At 36.5% G+C, this 18,244-nt stretch overlaps 2 protein-coding genes across 8 annotated transcripts in view; one reads left to right on the forward strand and one right to left on the reverse strand.

The window, feature by feature from the left end:
* Positions 1-5,564: 5,564 nt before the first annotated feature.
* TRMT5 (tRNA methyltransferase 5) lies at positions 5,565-13,373 on the reverse strand. 4 transcript variants are annotated; one of them, XM_081049600.1, is made up of 5 exons: positions 13,195-13,277; positions 11,476-12,131; positions 9,488-9,612; positions 6,174-6,828; positions 5,565-5,820 (listed from the first exon to the last, which is right to left on the reverse strand). In XM_081049600.1, exons 2-5 carry the CDS (start codon positions 11,963-11,965, stop codon positions 5,744-5,746), a joined length of 1,347 nt encoding a protein of 448 aa, XP_080905726.1. In that variant the 5' UTR covers positions 11,966-12,131; positions 13,195-13,277; the 3' UTR covers positions 5,565-5,743. The 4 variants fall into 4 exon arrangements, with proteins under 4 accessions (XP_080905726.1, XP_080905724.1, XP_080905727.1 ...); XM_081049598.1 differs by having other exon boundaries at positions 5,567-5,820; positions 13,247-13,373; XM_081049601.1 differs by having other exon boundaries at positions 5,567-5,820; positions 11,947-12,131; positions 13,247-13,369.
* A 19-nt stretch (positions 13,374-13,392) lies between these two features.
* The window catches only part of SLC38A6 (solute carrier family 38 member 6), a 47,505-nt gene continuing 42,653 nt past the window's right edge, over positions 13,393-18,244 (forward strand). For 2 of the 4 annotated variants that reach the window (XM_081049602.1, XM_081049603.1), the window contains exons 1-3: positions 13,393-13,597; positions 14,698-14,828; positions 16,660-16,733. In XM_081049602.1, the coding sequence (XP_080905728.1) occupies positions 13,493-13,597; positions 14,698-14,828; positions 16,660-16,733 (310 nt within the window). In that variant the 5' untranslated portion in view covers positions 13,393-13,492. The other 2 variants (XM_081049605.1, XM_081049604.1) reach the window with 2 other exon arrangements.

The raw sequence follows: 18,244 nt of genomic DNA on the forward strand, positions 1-18,244 counted from the left end.
TTGTAGAGATTGCCTGCACTTGATTTGGCAAATTAATTTGAAAACTTTTATACTATTTTGACCGTACTATTGCCATACTTTGTTCAATAGGCCAAATTTAGAAGTTGTTAACTCACCCTATTAGGTCAAAGGGAATGGGGAAAGATAACCTAATGACAACAATTCACTAAATAATAGAAAAATTCTAAGTTGATGAGGTTGTCCCATATCCTCCCAGTGATTTTCTCTGAGACAAAAGGCTATACAAATCTTTTCATGTACGTGAATTAAGTCTTTTAACATTTTACAACACTAGCACAGAAATAATTGCTAACAACTACTGAGCATATGCCAAACACCGAGCTTCATGCTTTGTGCATTATCTAATCCTTAAAACAGTACTAGTATTATTTTCCCCACTTTAACAGATGGAGAAGCTGAAGCATAGAAGGGGTAAGTACGAGGTGTGATCAAACAATCTGGTGAATGTTTAAATTAAAAAAAATTTAATACAGTAAAAGACACATTGCCATTAATACCCCTCAGAATACTCCCTTTGCTTTGAACACACTTTTTCCGTCGTTCTTGCCACTTTTTAAAGCAGTTCTGGAAGTTCTCTTTTGTGAATGTCTTTACTTCATCCTCCATCATGACAACCCTCCGTGTCACATATCACTTCTGGTACAGCAATTTCTGTCAAATAAAAACATTATGGTGTGTCCTCATCCACCTTATTCACCGGATCTGGCACCAAGTGACTTCTGGCTCTTTCCCAAAGTCAAAATGACCACAAAGGAAAATGTTTTGAATCGATTCAGGACATCGAGGCAGCCATGACAGTGCAACTAAAGTCACTCATAAAAGAGGACTTCCAGAACTGCTTCAGAAAGTGGCAAGAACAATGGGTAAGTGTGTTTGAAGAGAGAGGGAGTATTTTGAGGGTATTAGTGGCAATGTGTCTTTTACTGTAATACATTTTTTAAAATTTAAATATTCACTGCATTTTTTTAATCACACCTGGTTAACTTGCCAAAGTTCAATACAACCTAAAAGTAGCAGAGTTTGGATTGAAAGTCAAGTGGTCAAACTTGAGTCCATGCTCTAGAGATGACTGTCAGACTCAAACTTACAAACCAACCGCTGTGTAAAAGCAAGTCTAAGTAGAAAACTCCTTAAGACTTCAAGAAATTTTATAGATCAAGTATCTCGTTTTTTATGGGATGTAAATGATATGAATAATAACCTTATTTATATCCTTGAGAGAAGTTTTAAGAAATTTGTTACGTTAGAACATAATTGACTGTTAACTACTACACTCCCTTTTAAGCAGATATTAATGGTATTGAATACATTTGCATCATTAGCTATTATTAGTTTTCCTTAATTTCATTCAATAAATATTTGATCTAAGCTTCTCTTAGAAGTTATCTTTAGGCCATTAGCAGGTGGTCAGATAATCATTTCAAATTAAGATGGCAAAAAATTTGTCAAAAAGTTAACTAAAACTAAGTTAATTAAAAACTTGAATATAATGAGCATTCCAGCTGTCATTTTCTAGTGGATTCATGGAGTTTAGTTACCAAGTATCACATCAGAAAGTTTAGGGTGGGCCTAGATTTAAATAATGAAATAGTCACACATTCACTTATCCACTCTGAAGGAAAAAGGGGGAGGAGTTAAAATGTAAATAGAAGCATTTAACGATTGTATTTTCTTTACAACTATATACTGCATATTTTGTCTAATTAAATTGTGACTGAATGGAGGCAGGAACCTTACCATTTTATATGTACGGATAAGAACATCATTTGTATCCACACTTACTATTCATAACGTAGCACATCAATGTGTGGAACTAGAAAAAATTTTATTCCTACTTGCAAATTAATTCTCTTCACCTAGATCAGGAGAAGGCAAACTGTCAACCCTTGGCCAAATCCAGCTGCTGTCTTGTATGCTCCCTGAGTTAAGACTGGTGTGTGTGTGTGTGTGTGTGTGTGTGTGTGTGTGTGTGTGTATAGTTGAAAAAATACAAAAGCTTAATATAACTTTTAGCATGTGAAAGCTTATGAAAGTCAAATAATGTGTCCATAAATAGGGTTTTTGGGGGAACATTGCCTATGTATTATCTATGGCAACTTTTGGACTACTATGGCAGAGTTGAGAAGTTACAGAAACCTTATGGCTGGTAAAGCCTAAAATACTATCTGGCCCTTTACACAAAGTTTGCTGATCTCAGACCTACATACTTCTCAATTGGAGGAGAGAGAGGGTAAAAAAACGAGAAGTCCCAAACTAGCAATACCTGGCTGAATTAGCCCCGAAGGTCTTGCAGAGGATAGGTTGGGTTAAGTTTCAAAAGAATTTTTAAGTGCCTTTAGATAAGGAATGAAGTCCAAGTCAGTATTTCCTTACACTTCTTACCATTTATTGCTTTCATATATTTAAATTACCTGTCTGGCTTCTGAAAGCATTTGAGTTTGTAATTAACAGTTTAGATCAGGGGTCCTCAAACTTTTTCTGTAAGGCTAGACAGTAAATATTTTAGGCTTTGTGGACTGAGAGGCAAAATTGAGGACATTAAAAAGTAGTTACTGGGCCCGCCCAGTGACTCAGGTGGTTGGAGCACCAAGCTCCTAACGTGGAGGTCGCACGCCGAGGTCGCAGGTTCAATTCCCACATGGGCCAGTGAGCTGCGCCCTCTACTGCTAAGATTGTGAACAGTGGCTCTCCCTGAAGCTGGGCTGCTGTGAGCAGCCAGAGGTGGGCATGAGCTGCCGTGGGCTACTGTGTGCTGCCAGGAGCGGCTGATGGCCAGTGTGAATGTCCAGCTGCCAGTGTGAGTGGCCGGCAGCCTGCGAGAGCTGCTGTGAGCGGCTGACCAGCAACCAGCCACCGACTGCCTGGGGAGGTGGGGCCGGGGGAAGTGCAAGGCTCATAATACCAGCATGGGCCAGGGAGCTGTATCCTACACAACTAGACTGAGAAAACAAGGCTTGAACTGGAGTCAGGGAGGGGGGAGGCAGAAGAAGGGAGGAAAAAGTAAGTACTTACATAACATGAGATAAATTAGCACAATTTTTTTAATTAACAAAATTCAAAATATAATTTTAAGTACATTTCTGTAATGTATTTTTTTGGGAAATAACATTTCTGTTAAGTAGGGTTCTTAGTGTTTCCTATCATTAAAATCAATTGTCAATGACCACCTGTGAGCGGTTATCTGCAATGAGATGTTACACATTTCATCTTTAAAAATGTCTTTTCACACAGATACATACTGCCAAATACTGGTATCAATCCCGGACCATATGATTTTAACTGAGCATACTCATCACTTGGAAGGCATTTGTAAACTATTGGATTCTTCCCTTGACCTCTGCGGTTTAGCATGTCATTACATAGCACATTATTCACTTCCAATTGAAGATTAGGTGAAAGTTCAATTATAGTTAAATGGATTTTGAAATAAGGAAATTTCCTTTGCATTTGCACCAAGGTCCCCAAAATGCTGAATTCAGAAAGTATATCCATTGCTAATTTGTGTGAGAATGGAAATCCTGTTTCTTGTTTTCATTTTTGATAACATGAGCTATGTGTAACACAGAATATTTTGATTCAGATATCCATTGTTGAAATGACTATTGCCGTATGTTTCACATCAAAGTTGTTTGCCTTGTAATTATAGGCTGAAATCTTTTAAGAAATATTATCAAGTCTGTAGTAAAAGCTCATTTCCAAAGTTAGTCAGTGTCCTAGCATAGTGTTTAAGAATGATTCTTAAGAAAAAATTTCAGCCTTTACCTTAAATTCAAAAATTGCCATCAAACTTTACAGTTGCTAAGCAAATGAAACTTAGGTTGAACACATCAGGAAATTCAGTTTCAATTTCTGACAAAATTCAAGGACTTCAAGATGGTTCAAGTCCATGAAAACAAATGAAGTTTACCACCGACACTACTGGTTCAGTAACACATGGTAGATTCAAAAAAGTTTCTGCAAGGTACCATGTTTCCCCGAAAATAAGACCTAACTGGAAAGTAAGCCCTAGCATTTTTCAGGATGACATCCCCTGAATATGAGCCCTAAAGCATCTTTTGGAGCAAAAATTAATAAGACCCAGTCTTATTTTCAGGGAAACACGGTACTTGCTGGTGAAGATAGTGATAATCATACGGTTCAAACATCTTACATTTCCACAAACTTTGTAAATTTCTCCAATTAGGTCTTTTTTTACCTCACACATTTTTACCACCATCAGTTATAACATCTTAGCAGATTCTACTTCAGGTCGTACAGAATTAGTGTTTTCTCAACTTCTTTGAAAATATTCACCAGTAGTGGTTCCATGCAGAATATTCAGGGGCTAACTCTTTAATAACTCCAAACTCAGTGATAATGCCTCAAATAAATTAAGAACTGAGCAATATTAGTAACACCTATTAACTCATCAAATGTCGTCAAAGAACCCCTTGGACTCGTTTACTTTTTTAATTGACTATTGATATTGCTTCCAATGTTCTCAACTCTAAACAATTGTTCTTGCCAAGTCTTAAAACGTTTACTTTCTCTGGACACATTTCTTTGGCTGCTGCATTCAAACACAATTCAAAAAAGTAAATGGCTTTTTAACAGTAAATGGCTTTTCTTGCTTGACTTACAAGTCATGTGGAGACTTCTTTGGTTGCAGCCTTGTTTTCATTTTTTATTTTGTAAAGAAATTCTGCTATGATATATCCAGTTTAAATTTCTAATTTTTCTGACAGTTGCTTGCCTCTTGAGTTGAAAATACTGTGATGAGTGCTTCTTTTGGTAATGTCAGTGTATATTGTATTTAAACTCAGCTACAGATGCTTTGTCATTTAATTCTATATCAAAATAATTCATACTCCACTGTGCCTTAGAAACACACTAGAAGTCCACTTTTCTTGTTTGGAAATGATGACTGTGCACTGGTAGTAACAAAATAAAATGTTACAGCGTAGGGACATAGATAGCATTCAAAATACTATTGAATTATAACATTACAGTGTTACTGTGATTTGTAGTAGGATGCACAGCAGTATGAAATAAGAACCACATCCTGTCTGTGTTAACAACTACTCAGCTCTCCTGTCAGACCATGAAAGCAGCCATACACAGTATGTAAACAAATGAGCATGGACACAAAAGCTTTATGGACACTGAAAGTCAAATTGCATATAATTTTCACATCACAAAATGTTATTCTTTTGATTATCAACCATTTAAAAATATAAGACCATTCTCAAGTCACTTGCCATACAAAAACAGGTGGTGGGACAGATTTGGCTTGACGGGCATGGTTTGCCTATCCCTGATCTAAATAATCTCATTTTTATTACTTTTATAATGATAATACAGGAGTGCTTATAACAAAACTTAGCTACATTCTTCAACTAAGGATAACAGCAAAATGATATCAGTGCTTTCCTAGTTAGCACGCAATTATCCTACCTTCAAAACTATTTTCCCAAGACAGACATATTTAAGTGTATTTAATTTAAAAATTAGATATAATTTAGATTATAAAATTATATATTATAACTTAGATAATAAAATGTTTAGTAGACTTATTTCATTTAAATTTTAATTTGACAATCCTCAATTTATAAGACAGCAAAGGTTAAATATAACAGTTCAGTACTAACGTAACAGTGCTCAGATTTTAAGAAATCATACAAATTACATTTCACTACATAATGATCTAGTGGGGAGATGGAGAAACCATTTTCAGTTACATGATTTAAGCAATTTGTGTTTTTTCTTTTGAAAAGGATTTATCTGTCCTCTGGCGTTTAAGAGGTGGCTCTTCATGCTTCTCTGTAACAAATGCAGAAAATCTGTATTAGGTAAGATATTTAACATTTGAAAATACTTTAAAAGGCAAATAATATAGGCATTTTAAAGATTTTTAATCTATTCAACTTACACATGAAATAGTAACATTCTTGTGGAGTTATTATTTTAATAAAATAGCCTTCTACTTGACTGAACAGTCATACTAAAATTAGTGAAATTGGGAGAAATTAGTTACAATTAAATGGCAAGGGATCTTAAACTGAAATATCTAACTAGTATTAGTTTAACCTATTCCAAATTTAAAATAATATAAAAAATATATATAGCCTAAGAAAGCTACATGAAAGGTATTACAGTTCCCAGAAGTTGCTCACCTAGATTTAGGATCTGGTTCTTGTAGAGGATAGCAGCAGGAATCCGAAAGGTGATGCATAACATTTCCTTGTTAGGGGCCACGTTTCTTACTAGGTGAACTGAACTGCACGCGTCCAAGGAAGTGCCTAACACAGCTTCAGCTCGCTGCTGAACATCCTTAGCAGGATTAGCATCTTTGGAAAAGCTGTAACAGTGTACTATGGGAAGGAGCTCACGGCCGCATGACTGCCCATCTAAAAGCGATTTGAAAGCACTGAGAAACTCGATAGCCTTTGCTGGCAAATTCATAACAATGTGCACAGAGTGTGTTCTTTCTTTTGACAGTCGTCCCAGCTGCTGCATTAACTCTTCTCTGACTGGTCCTTGGAGGAAGTCTTTCCCATCCAAGTTAAAGACTTTTACCTTTTGGTCCACTTTATTTAATTTACAGTTGTGCAACAGCCATTTATGGGATTCAGGATTGAGATCATTGGCAAATACAGTACAGTTTTTCTTTGCTACTGGAATGGCAAAAGGTCCAACCCCAGCAAAAACATCAAATAGGACATCCCCAGGTTTGAAAAGTTCTGTGATACGACTGTGTTCTGTAGAGAGACGAGGATTCCAATAGACTTTTGAAAAATCAAATTCATAGGTATAGCTGTTTTCTCGAACCTGAAAAAGGTATTATGCTTTTGATTAACTTGCTTAGTCTTAAATTCCAGCCACTGACATTGGAGAGGTGCACTCATGCACATAACACATATTTCAACTGACCACTATTAAGAGCAAATAAAAGTGCATTTAAAGACATTTTCATTAGAATTCTGGTGTTTATGTTATACTGAGGCCAGTTATTATTCTGCACTGGACTTTTTCATGAGAAGTCATCTCTTCAAAGCCAAATGACTCTCCATCTCATCCTAAAAGGTAATAGTGATTCCCAGATCACACGAGGATTTTTCAGATAGACCACTTGATTTGCTTCATTATACTCTTTAATGTGATCTGATGGAGAGGGAAAGAACCTGTAATTTGAAATACCACACTATATGTACCTTGATTGTGGGTAGCTAAGTTACACACAGCATTTCCACACAGCAAACAAGCTTCCCTCCTTACTTAGTTTTCAGTTTGTAAGAAGGAGGCATGATAGATGTGTCACGTATCATTTAATTTTCAGGTATTTTGCTGTTTTTAGATAGTTACTTGGACTTTGAAAGTTTCATGTCCATAAATTAGAGTCAATTTAAATAAATATAAATGGAACAAATCATTCTCCTATTTCTTCTTTCCCAATTTTAATGGATAAAGAATGAAAGGCCAAAAAGTTCTATAAGTCTGATAGAGATATACCTTCTGTATTCTACTTTCATGGATTTTAATTCCAAACTTACACATATTTTTTTTCTTCTCAACCACATTATATGCTCTGGCCATATTATTAAGGTTCCAGAGATGGAACTGTTTCCTCATGATTCTGCCAACTAAAAGTCTTTCTGGGTATATAACCTGGAAAGTTTAAATATGTCTTGTGAATGCTTTTCCTGAAATCTCCTTTCTACTACCCCTCTTAAGGTCCTTAATGTGAAGCACAGATCTAATTTAAAAATTAGATTCTAAGTATCATTCTGGTTTTACTCATGCTGTCTTTGCTATCTCCCTTAGCAGTATTAATTTCAGCCAGATTCATTTTCAGGAATCCTTTTACTTGTAATATACAAACATAGTACTTAATGTTTCATGAGCTCCTAAAGTTAAATGTAACTCCTTTTGGAGCACAGAAATTATACTTTTTACATTTATTTTATAGTATAAATATTAGGTATAAAATATGTCCTAAGAACAAACTTTAGTTGACTAAATCAATGACAAGGCATTTATAAAATTATAGTTTTCTCAGAACTTTTAGATCTTCTGAGATCTAAATGAGAAGAATGATGTTACCTGTTACCCTAAGGGATAGTACCAAGTAAATACCCATAATGTTTAAACAGGGTATGCCTTAATGTCAACTGAGGTAAACACTGTTATTAGCAAAGGACTGACATTCAAATCTTACTTGCCATAACCGACCTCTTACATTATACCCAAGCAGTAGGCAGTGGAGGTTTGGCATACAGGGAAAGACCAAGCATGGACTCTGGAGGCAGAAGCCTGGCTCCAAACACCCTGCTCAGTCATCCCTTGTTACTTTGTAGCATAAACAGAATATTAATAACAATCACCATTATCTTGTGAGGCATCTTAGATGTTACATTTCAAGCATTTAGCTCAGGGCCTAACAGTAAGTATGTAGTAAATGGTACTCTGATACTATTAAATTATGGAGATATAATATTATATTTAAAATAATATTCACTTAAATTTATGCAACCTAGAATCTTAAAATATAATTATTTTGCATAAACTCTGTCCCAAGTTTTATAAAGTCCTGTTTAAAAGATATATCTAACATTTTAAGAGTGGCCTTCATTATTAAAATTTTTGTCAAGTTATAGAGTTTATTAGCCTATTTTCTAGCTCAGTTACAAAATTACACATAATGTTAACATATAATAAGACTTTTGGTTTAAAAAAAGTTTATTAATATCCAGCACTCTAGAGGATTCTGGGGTGGCGGATGAAAAAGTGTTTTATACCAGGAAACTATTCCTACATATTTTAAATTGTTTTTTATTTGAAATATATTTTTCTTTTAAAAGAAATATGTACTCAGTAGAAAAGTATAAAGAAGATAACAAAGGTCACCAAAACACCAAATAAAAATTATGCCCACTGTTAACATTCTGATGTATGTGTATATTTACATAGATATTTAGTTAGAATGGAACAATGTTATGTATACTATTCTACAACTTGCTTTTTTGTCACTTAACATATCAATGGGCAATTTATTTTTATAAGTATAGAGCTAAATAACCTTTAATGATGGAATATTCCATTGGATTGTTATACCAGAATTTAATCAATTCTGTACTGATGAACTTTTAGGTTGTTCCAGTCCTTTGTTTGTTCATTTTATTATTATAAAAATAATAATGAAGAATCTAGTGCATACATCATTATAATTTTGTTTAATTATATCCTTGGGATAACTTCCTATAAATGGAATGCGAGGTCAAAGGATATACCTATTCAAAGTTGCCATATATTACCATACATTCTTCCTTAATGTATCAAATTTGCACTCCTATCTATAATATATGTAAATGCTCACTTTCTCACGTACTCAATACTGAGTATTAAAAATACTTTAATCTTTGTCATCTGTTATGATTCTAAACATTAATCTTGTACACACCACACTAGGAAACAATAAAATACTTCATACCTTGGTTATCATGTTCTCCTCTCCAGATAACACTTCCATTTGGAAATTTCGGTACGTATTATCGATATTATTGATTTTATTTACTGCTGAGGTGATTCCTGGATTTTTGTCAATCATAACTTGACCTAAAAGAAGAGAATTCATAACAAATATTGCCTGCTGACTGCATAATAAAAACTAAAACTGCAAGTATGAAATGGAAATGAACTGTGTTTTCTTATAATTTATTGATAAAAACTGCATCTAATGTGTATAAAATGGCATGCAATTCTAAAAAATTCAACAGATTACTAAAATTAATGTCTGAAAGCCAAACACAAAAAAAACGTATGGGTACATTTTTAAAGAAACAATTTTGAGGAGTTTGGGTCTACTTACTATTTTTCCATGTGTTTTACTAAATGTCAAATGTACCAATAGTACAGTAAGCAAAAAGGTAGACCATAGGGAATTGGTAAAGAATAAAAAGAAGAAATGTAGGAACCTTGGCAACAAATGGTGTCAGAAAACACCAGCCTGTCATCATTGGCCTCAAACCAAATGTTTACTTTACTGTGTACTTGAAACATACGCCTCCACTTTGGAAATATATATCAGCAAAATAATGTTTTCAAACAGCTTCTTTAGTCTTATATAAATAAAATGTTCATTTACTCTAGTCTTTTTGTCAAATATTTGCCATACCAGAAAAAGCTACAATGATAATAAAATATACAAGAAATGGTATATTAATGCCCTTTAATCAAAGTGTACTTTTTATCAGCAATTAAAAAATTTGTAATAATCTATGTACTATCTCATTGCATAAGGAAAGATAACTTGATTTGTAAGTTAGTAAAAAGTAATCATACAAATATGCTGAAACACAACCAGAAATTGTCCAATTTCTGATAATTAGATATCTGATTTGAATATATCAATGAACTCTAGTAAATCATTGTTCTTATCCTGTTCTGCTTCAGATATCAGAACTCAATTTTTAAGGTACAGAAGTTCGTTTGAAATGAGGAATTAAATTTTAAAAAGAACCTATTCTGAAGGTCTATAGTAAAAGTTTTAATATTACCAGTGTGAAAATGTTTCACTTTTAATCTATGAGTGCACCTTTATGAAAGAGTTTATAAAGTAGGAACAACAAAAGGAATGTTTGAGTTAGGATGATAGGCAATGACTCTTAGGAAAGCTTAGCCTTGATATTTGCACCTTCATAATGACAAGGATCTGTTTAAGTATTATGTTACTACTATGCATTATCAGCCCTTCATCAATAAAAACAAAGGAAATGCATAAGAGAATTATTTCTGAAATTCTACCCATGCAAAATACTGAGCACTACATTTCAAGCTGAAACTAATTCCCAGAAGTTCTGACTCTACACTGAAATGATTAATCTGGAGAATGCATGGACATAAAATATTCATATAATGACAAGTGCAATTTTGATTAGTTTTCTACTTCTTTCTTATCCCAAAGAATAAAGCATCCAAACTCAAACTTGGGGCTACAGAGGTATGACATACACAAGCATTGGTCCTATAAGGCTAGGGACACTAAAAAAACAAAGTATGGTGCCTGAAATGTAGAAGACACTCAAATAATTGAATCAATTAAAGTATTAATATGAGTACAGTGTCTTGTACTTTTGACCATAAAACACTCAAATTTATGAAATCTAGCATTCAACATAGTCCTTGAGGCCTACTAAGTCCAGTGTACCAAAATGATGAGCTGCCAAAGAATTCTGCCAAGGCAAGTGGTTCAAGTTTTACCTATGCTTATGTACTGTGTACACAAAAGCTGGAACTGATGTTTAAAACTTGCTATGACTCTGGAAAGAGTATTCCAAAATGTCCCTCAAAAGAAAGTATATAGCTCAAGATCTAGCTTAAAATTAAAATGAAAAAAATGTCCTGCTCCTGTAATTTGGCATTTAAAAAATAATTTTAGAAACTAAAATTAGAACTTGCTAATTGCTTTCCAGAACCTACCAATTAAATGCTTGAAAGGTAGCTGATGATCTCGAAGGTTCAGGTGGGCAATATGTCCAACTCTGCTAAACCCTGAAGTCACATCTTGACCTTCAGGAAGGACAGCTCTCAATATTTCTTCTGACTTAAAGTTTTCATAAGTTAGTTCCAAATTATATTTAGATATCTGTGGACTGACATTAAGCTGCTTTAAAATACTGAGTTCTGCTTTCTCAAAGGAATCGTCAGTAAACATTATATAGGGATCCAACATAATCAGTCTACTTTCTTCATCTTCTGGATTTTCAATCACACGTTTTATGCCTGGGCGCCGCAGTGCTACCCTTTTAAGGGATCGCATCAATTTATTGACAATTTCTTTCCTCACTTTAAGCACTGGAATGGTGACTGTCTTTTTAAAAGCTGTTCTATCAAGTTTTGTCATTCCTCTAACATCAGAGGGTGGTGAAAACAATTCATAGTGTCTCTCACTTAGTTCTATTTCAGGCATGGTTGAGAATCTTTTTCTTTGATCCAACAAGAAAATACCAGGTGCTCTGCCAGGTTTCTGTATCACTGATGTCCAAGCTAGTGGAATCAACGATTCTGATTCAGTTATTCTATAGCTTTCCACTTGGAGAAGTCTTCTTAAGAACCCAGATGGCCTCCATAAGATCCTAAAAAAAAAAAAAAGTACTTACTTTGAAAAAAATACCATGAAGCTACAAACCAACTTACATGTTTACAATAAGTTTTGAGAATAAAAATCTAAATTGTTTTACACAACCACTAAATGCTGGTAATTAAAACTTTTAGTATGTGTGAGAAGCATACTATCTTTTCCAAACAGAATGACTTTTATTAGTGGTAAATAATAAATTTGCACCTTCAACCTCCTGCTGCCAGGATGAGGGCTTAGTGATCTATCAGCCTCCTTTTACTTAATGAACCTCTCCACCCACAATTTGCTACAGAATACATTTGGGGTTAGAAGGCTGAGATTTGAGTTAAAGGATCATCTCTCAATGAAATGGTCATTATATTTATAGCGTTACCGATGCCAGTATTTACTAGGATGATCTCATGGGCGCTTATTGTGTCAGATGCTGTGTTTGAATGCTTTACACACGTTATCAATCTTGGGAGGTGTGTGGTATAGCATCTTCATTTTGTAAATGAAGAAACTAAAGCTCAGAGAAGTAGATTAACTCAGTCAGTCTCCTTGCTGGTCAATGGCTGAGCCAGGAGTAAAACCCAGGTCTGACTTCAGTGAACACTTTATTGCTACAAGTTCTGGCTGTCACTAGAGGTGTGAGTATTCTGAGGTCGAGGACTTGGCTAAGTGTTATATACACATGCCGTGAGGAGTATCAGTTATTCACTTTTCCTTCTAGAATACCAAAGAAGTAATTGTAAGAGGAAAGGGCCCCGCCCAAGAAACCTGCAGAGCGAGTACCAAACTTCACAGGGTCGAATTGAGCCTAGCGTTAACCAGCTGTGTGACCGTGGGCACATTCCTTAATGCGAGTCTCGGCTTCTCACATGCAAAATGTGGCAGAAAACGTTTGAAAAGGTTAAACAGATTCCTCACTACCGGCCCTCGGACCTAGGCTAAGCACCCGGGCCGGTGGGTGACCTCGCGACGGCGGGGAGCGGCCCGGGACGAACGGGTACCGCCACGGGACCCTGAGCCCCTTCGAACCATCAAGGGCACCGCGGCCGCCATCTCACCCAGGTTACCATCCAATTCGTGACGCCGCTCTGCAGCTGGCTTCGTGGCCAGACCCCTCACCTCATGCTCTGGCGCGGCTCGGCAATGAGTCGCAGGCGGATGGGCTGGCCCTGGATTACATCATCACTGCTCGCCGCCGAGGGGCGAGCGTCCTTCGATCACGGCCATTCCCCCCTTGCTTCCGGCCCTGGTGAGCTACGGAAACCCGCGGGGGCCAGGCTCACAGCCCCGCCTCTGGCGCGACTACCGACGGGCGGGCCGGGTTAACCGCTCTCAGATGGACCTGGTCGTCGGCCAGCAGGCAGCATGGAGGCCCCCTGGGGGATCATCAACGTCGAGCCAGGCTGGTACGTCTCTACCCAGCAGCCGGTCGAGGCGGAGGCGGAAGAGTTGAGCCCGTTGCTAAGCAACGTAAGTTGCTCCGCGTGCTTCTCTGAGCTGACAGCCACCCGGTTTCCCTGAAGTGCCTGTCAACTAAGACCCGGAAAAGAAGGGGGATGGCACGGGCAGAGGGGAGAAGCTTGAGGCCTAGGGCCCTCAGACCCCATCCGAAATTCAGCTGCGATCTGGCGGAGTTCATGAATGTGATCGCTGCCTAACGGGCCCTAGGAAGAAAAGCTGACGTAAAGGTGCAGGCTCAGGTGGAACAGGTGCAGCCGGGGACCCGACTGGCGGAGCAGCCCTGAGGCTGCTCACGGCTCCTTGTTAGTATCTTTGTCAGCTTCCTGTTTTCTCCACCAGTCTTGTGACGTTTTTGCAAGAGTCACAAGATTTTTCTTTTCTCGACTTAGTCATTGGGGACTGTACACATCTTAATACAGACATCCTTAACGGTGAAGGAGTGGAGGTGGCTTGGTAATAAGTACGTAGGGCTTCCCTGACCCTAAAGCCTGTGCAACGAGCTCTCGGCTTTTTAAAGTCCCTGGACTGTAACAATTTCTAGGACTGTGTTCCTAAATGCTGATTTGGGGGAGGATGTTTTCAGGGGTATCCCCCCCCAGAGCAGCGTGAATTGCTTCTACTTATCATATTGTTATTGCAAGGTATTCCTGACCATCTTTGCAGCTGGGCAGACTTAACTCACTAAGTATATAGAGATTAGTGTTGCAGTACTAGTAATCCAGGGGCAACAGTTGCCTACAGCAGCCTCAGGATGATTCAGGAATTCTTCAGTAGTCACATGAGCTGAGACCATCTGCCTCCTCTCCGTGCCCACCCCATTCCTATCCTATCTTCATCTTTTGCAGTCACAAGATTAATCATGGCTCTTCCTGAAGCCTACCTGGCTTCTATATTGATGGAGACGACTTTCCTAGGAAACTAGATTCCTGGAGTTGCACTAGTGGGAGGTGAGAAGGGAAGGGAAGGAAACCAGTGCTGGTTGAACAACTAAGTGTGTAACACAATGTCTGTGGTTTGCAGACTTTCTACATAACCTGTCAGTCATTCCTTGATGAAACTTGAACTTCAACATCCAAACATTTAACACTATTAAATTTGTGTGCTCACAGGAACTTCACAGACAGGGATCCCCAGGTGTTTCATTTGGTTTCTCAGTGTTTAACTTGATGAATGCCATCATGGGAAGTGGCATCCTTGGCTTAGCTTTTGTTATGGCTCATACTGGTATCCTTGGATTTAGGTGAGTTTTTTCTTATTTTACCGTTACTTCTTTTTTTTTCATTTGATTGTACAATGAGGAGCAAAGAGATAGGATCCAGAAGCTGATGTTGTATAATTTCTACTTAAATTATTTCTTGGGTTTTAACATTTTCCTGGTACTCTTATATTGTTGGTAGTCTGTAGCTTGGAAGGATGCTATATAATTTGCATTTTTTATCCAAAAGTGTGGCTAATTTTAAAAAATGGAAACTGGATCCACACTCGTTTATAACCTTAAGAAGTGGTTTGTTGTGTCAAGATAGCCAAAGTGTCAAAATTTGTTAGCCATGCAGATTACTTATAAATAGCAATTTTGTGAGTGTAAGGAATCTTTTCATTTCTATTTCCTCCTCTCTTCCCACTGTAGTCTTGTTTCCTTTCTGATCTTTCAAGACACTGCAGATATGCCAGTTTGCCTAAAATAAAAGACATTCCTGGCTTTTCTGGGTTCCCATAGTACTTTGTATATTCATTCTATTATTATAATGTAATATAATGATTTGTTTGCAAGTTAGTTTCCCCACTAAACTCTGAAATTCTTTAGAACTGGACCTTATCTTTAGCATCTAGCATTATGGTTAATAGAATGAATGAACAAGTTTGTTTTGTTTGTTAATAGATGGTTAATAGAATGAATGAACAAGTTTGTTTTGTTTTGTTAGTGGAAGCAGACCTACTTTACTAGGCAATTTAAAATACATACAGAGCCTCATTTGTTTTTCTCTGCTTTTATTTTGAATTTCTTGATAAGCAAACTAACTTCTAAGTAACCGAGCTTGCTTTTATTATGGGATGTATTCACAAACTTTCATAATTTTAAAACTTCAAAATTATATGTGACACTTTAGGTGTACGTAATCATAGAACTTATTTTTTGGTTCCCTTTGAAAAATCATGTTTTATACTCCAGGGTCTTACATGCAGATGTATACCACTGAATGTGTGCTCATTTAATCATATCACACATCACACTTCCCATTGGGGGACACCAAACTGTTACTTTGTGAGGTCTCTGTTGTCAGTTTACTGATAGGTGTACTTTCACCTCTCAGTTTTGCTACTTATTGACAAGTATTAAATGGACGACAAAGATAGAATTTCTTCGACTATTGGGGCACTCCACTGTAGACAGCTTTGTAGAAGCTTGCCCAGTCAGTATCATCCTGAGAATAAGTAGGGGATTATGCATGTGGTTTCTTTTCACCCTGTTGGTGAGAGAACCCCAGTTACTACATCGTTTGCACATTTTTCAAATTGTGTCATTAAAAATATGTTAACTGCATTTTTTTGGGGGGGTTTGAGTTGGTAAGTGTGTGTGTGTTGTGTGTAATAGATGACAGGAAATTCAGCCTTAATTCAATATTAAAGATTAAAGATAAAGATATCATTTTAAGGGGAGACATGGAGGGAAGTAAAAAGGAGAGGACAATGAGTTTCCACAAGTAAAACTTTTGTTTAGACATAGGATAGGAAAAAATAGTTATAAAGGGGAAATATCTCAAGATCATTGAATGGCGGAACCAGCAATCAGCAGACAAGAGTGCTAAAGTAGGAAATTTGTTTTTATTTTAAATAAAGTTTGTTTCTTTCTGATTTCTTTTTTTTATTTTAAAAGCAGTATATTTTCATTTAAATAAAATTTGGTAAATAGAGGAAGAGTATCTTCTTACTTTCTTTAATGACCATAATCCAACTACTCAAAGATAGTCCCTATGAACATTTGCATGTGAAACAGAATTTGTTGTTGTAATGAGATACCATAAAAAAGAAACTTTTGGGGGAGCTTGACCATGCACTCTTTTATATTTTAGTTTCTTGCTGCTGATAGTTGCTCTCCTGGCTGCTTTCTCAGTTCATCTCCTGCTTAGCATGTGTATTCAGACAGGTGAGTAAACACATGTTGATTTATTTGATGAAGCAGCCCCTTGTAATTGTATCCACATACAAGCTTGGATGTCTCAAATCGAATTTCCAGTGGACATACGTTATGATTAGATAGGGTGGTTGAAATGGAGAATTTCGAAAGGCCAGGGTATATAGACTCAGCCCTATTGGGGAATATGCAAGGACAGGACAAGAGGGGGAAACAGCATTCTTATCTGCCTCTCTCTACCACACACAGCCTAGGTTTCTGGGTTAGAGTATATTGGAGGAAGGATCTAAAAGGAATTCAAAGAATACAACCTTATGCTTATGGGGAAGCAGTAAACATATGTTCCTTCAATTATATTTCTCCTAGGGTGATCTTTTCCTCAAGGAGAACAGCTTCCCAGATCTACTATTGCCTTCCCTGCCTCCTCTCTGTCTGTGAGACAGAGGTAAGCGGGGCAGGATTAGGATTGTTGGAGGCAAGATCCCTAAGTTTTGGATTTACTGAGTTTGTATTTTTACTTGCAAGTCTAGAATAAAGTAGTTTTTTGTGACAGTTGTATGTGCAAGTAGTACTCTCTCTCTCTGTATATATGTTATTTTCCATTTGGAAAACTTTATTATGCAATTCAGTAATTTATTAAGTTCTTTTAAATTGTAATAAATAAGAGTATAGTGTATGAATTATAGAACTGCTTTTATGAGGTTTTTCGGTTTGGCATTACAGATATTACATGCCTATCAATCCTGGTTTTTTTTAATCTGTCTAGTCTTTCCTTTCTTTGGATTAGGTCAATTATGATGCCAGAATCATGAGTTTAGTACCTATGTGGGTGAGTTCACTTTGTTCTAGCCGGTCTTGTAATTTTCAGACTTTTAAGAAGCAGACGGCGTACATAAAATAGATAAAAATGGGATTATTCTGGCTGAAACAGGTGAGAGATGCCCAAAGGTATTTCTTGATAATTTTAAGACTCTTCAGAACATAGTTCTAAATCCACAGCTCTGTTTTCCTAAAATATGTCTATTCATCACACACACCTGTGGATTTTTTTTGTAAGCAGAGGTTTCTAAGCCATAGGGACTCTAATTCCAAAAATCTGAGATGGGATTCAGGAATATGTTTTTAACAAATTCTCCAGGTTATTCTTATGCAAAGCCGATTTAGGACCCATAGTTCATAGCTGTAACTTGTACCAATGCCGTTGGCCATCAACCTACAAGTGTAAGCCCCTTCTTTCAAAGGGTTTGGGCAAAAGTGCAGAGAGTGAAAATATTAGGAACCAATACAAATATTAATTTCAAAGTAACAAGTTCATAACAAAGTCTAAAATTCAGGAATAATATCATTAAAAGAAGTGTATTTGTAACTCCTCCTGAAATTTGACTAGAATTTTTATGACATGTTTTGAAATTTTGCTTTTTTTGGTGAAAAAATTTTTCTTTGTGATAGTTATCTAACATCTTAATAGTTTGTTTTATTATGGATTCTACTAAAAGATTAATGTTAGTCAACTATGTAGCAAT

This window comes from Rhinolophus hipposideros (assembly GCF_964194185.1).
Source record: "Rhinolophus hipposideros genome assembly, chromosome: 5".
NCBI lineage: Eukaryota > Metazoa > Chordata > Mammalia > Chiroptera > Rhinolophidae > Rhinolophus > Rhinolophus hipposideros.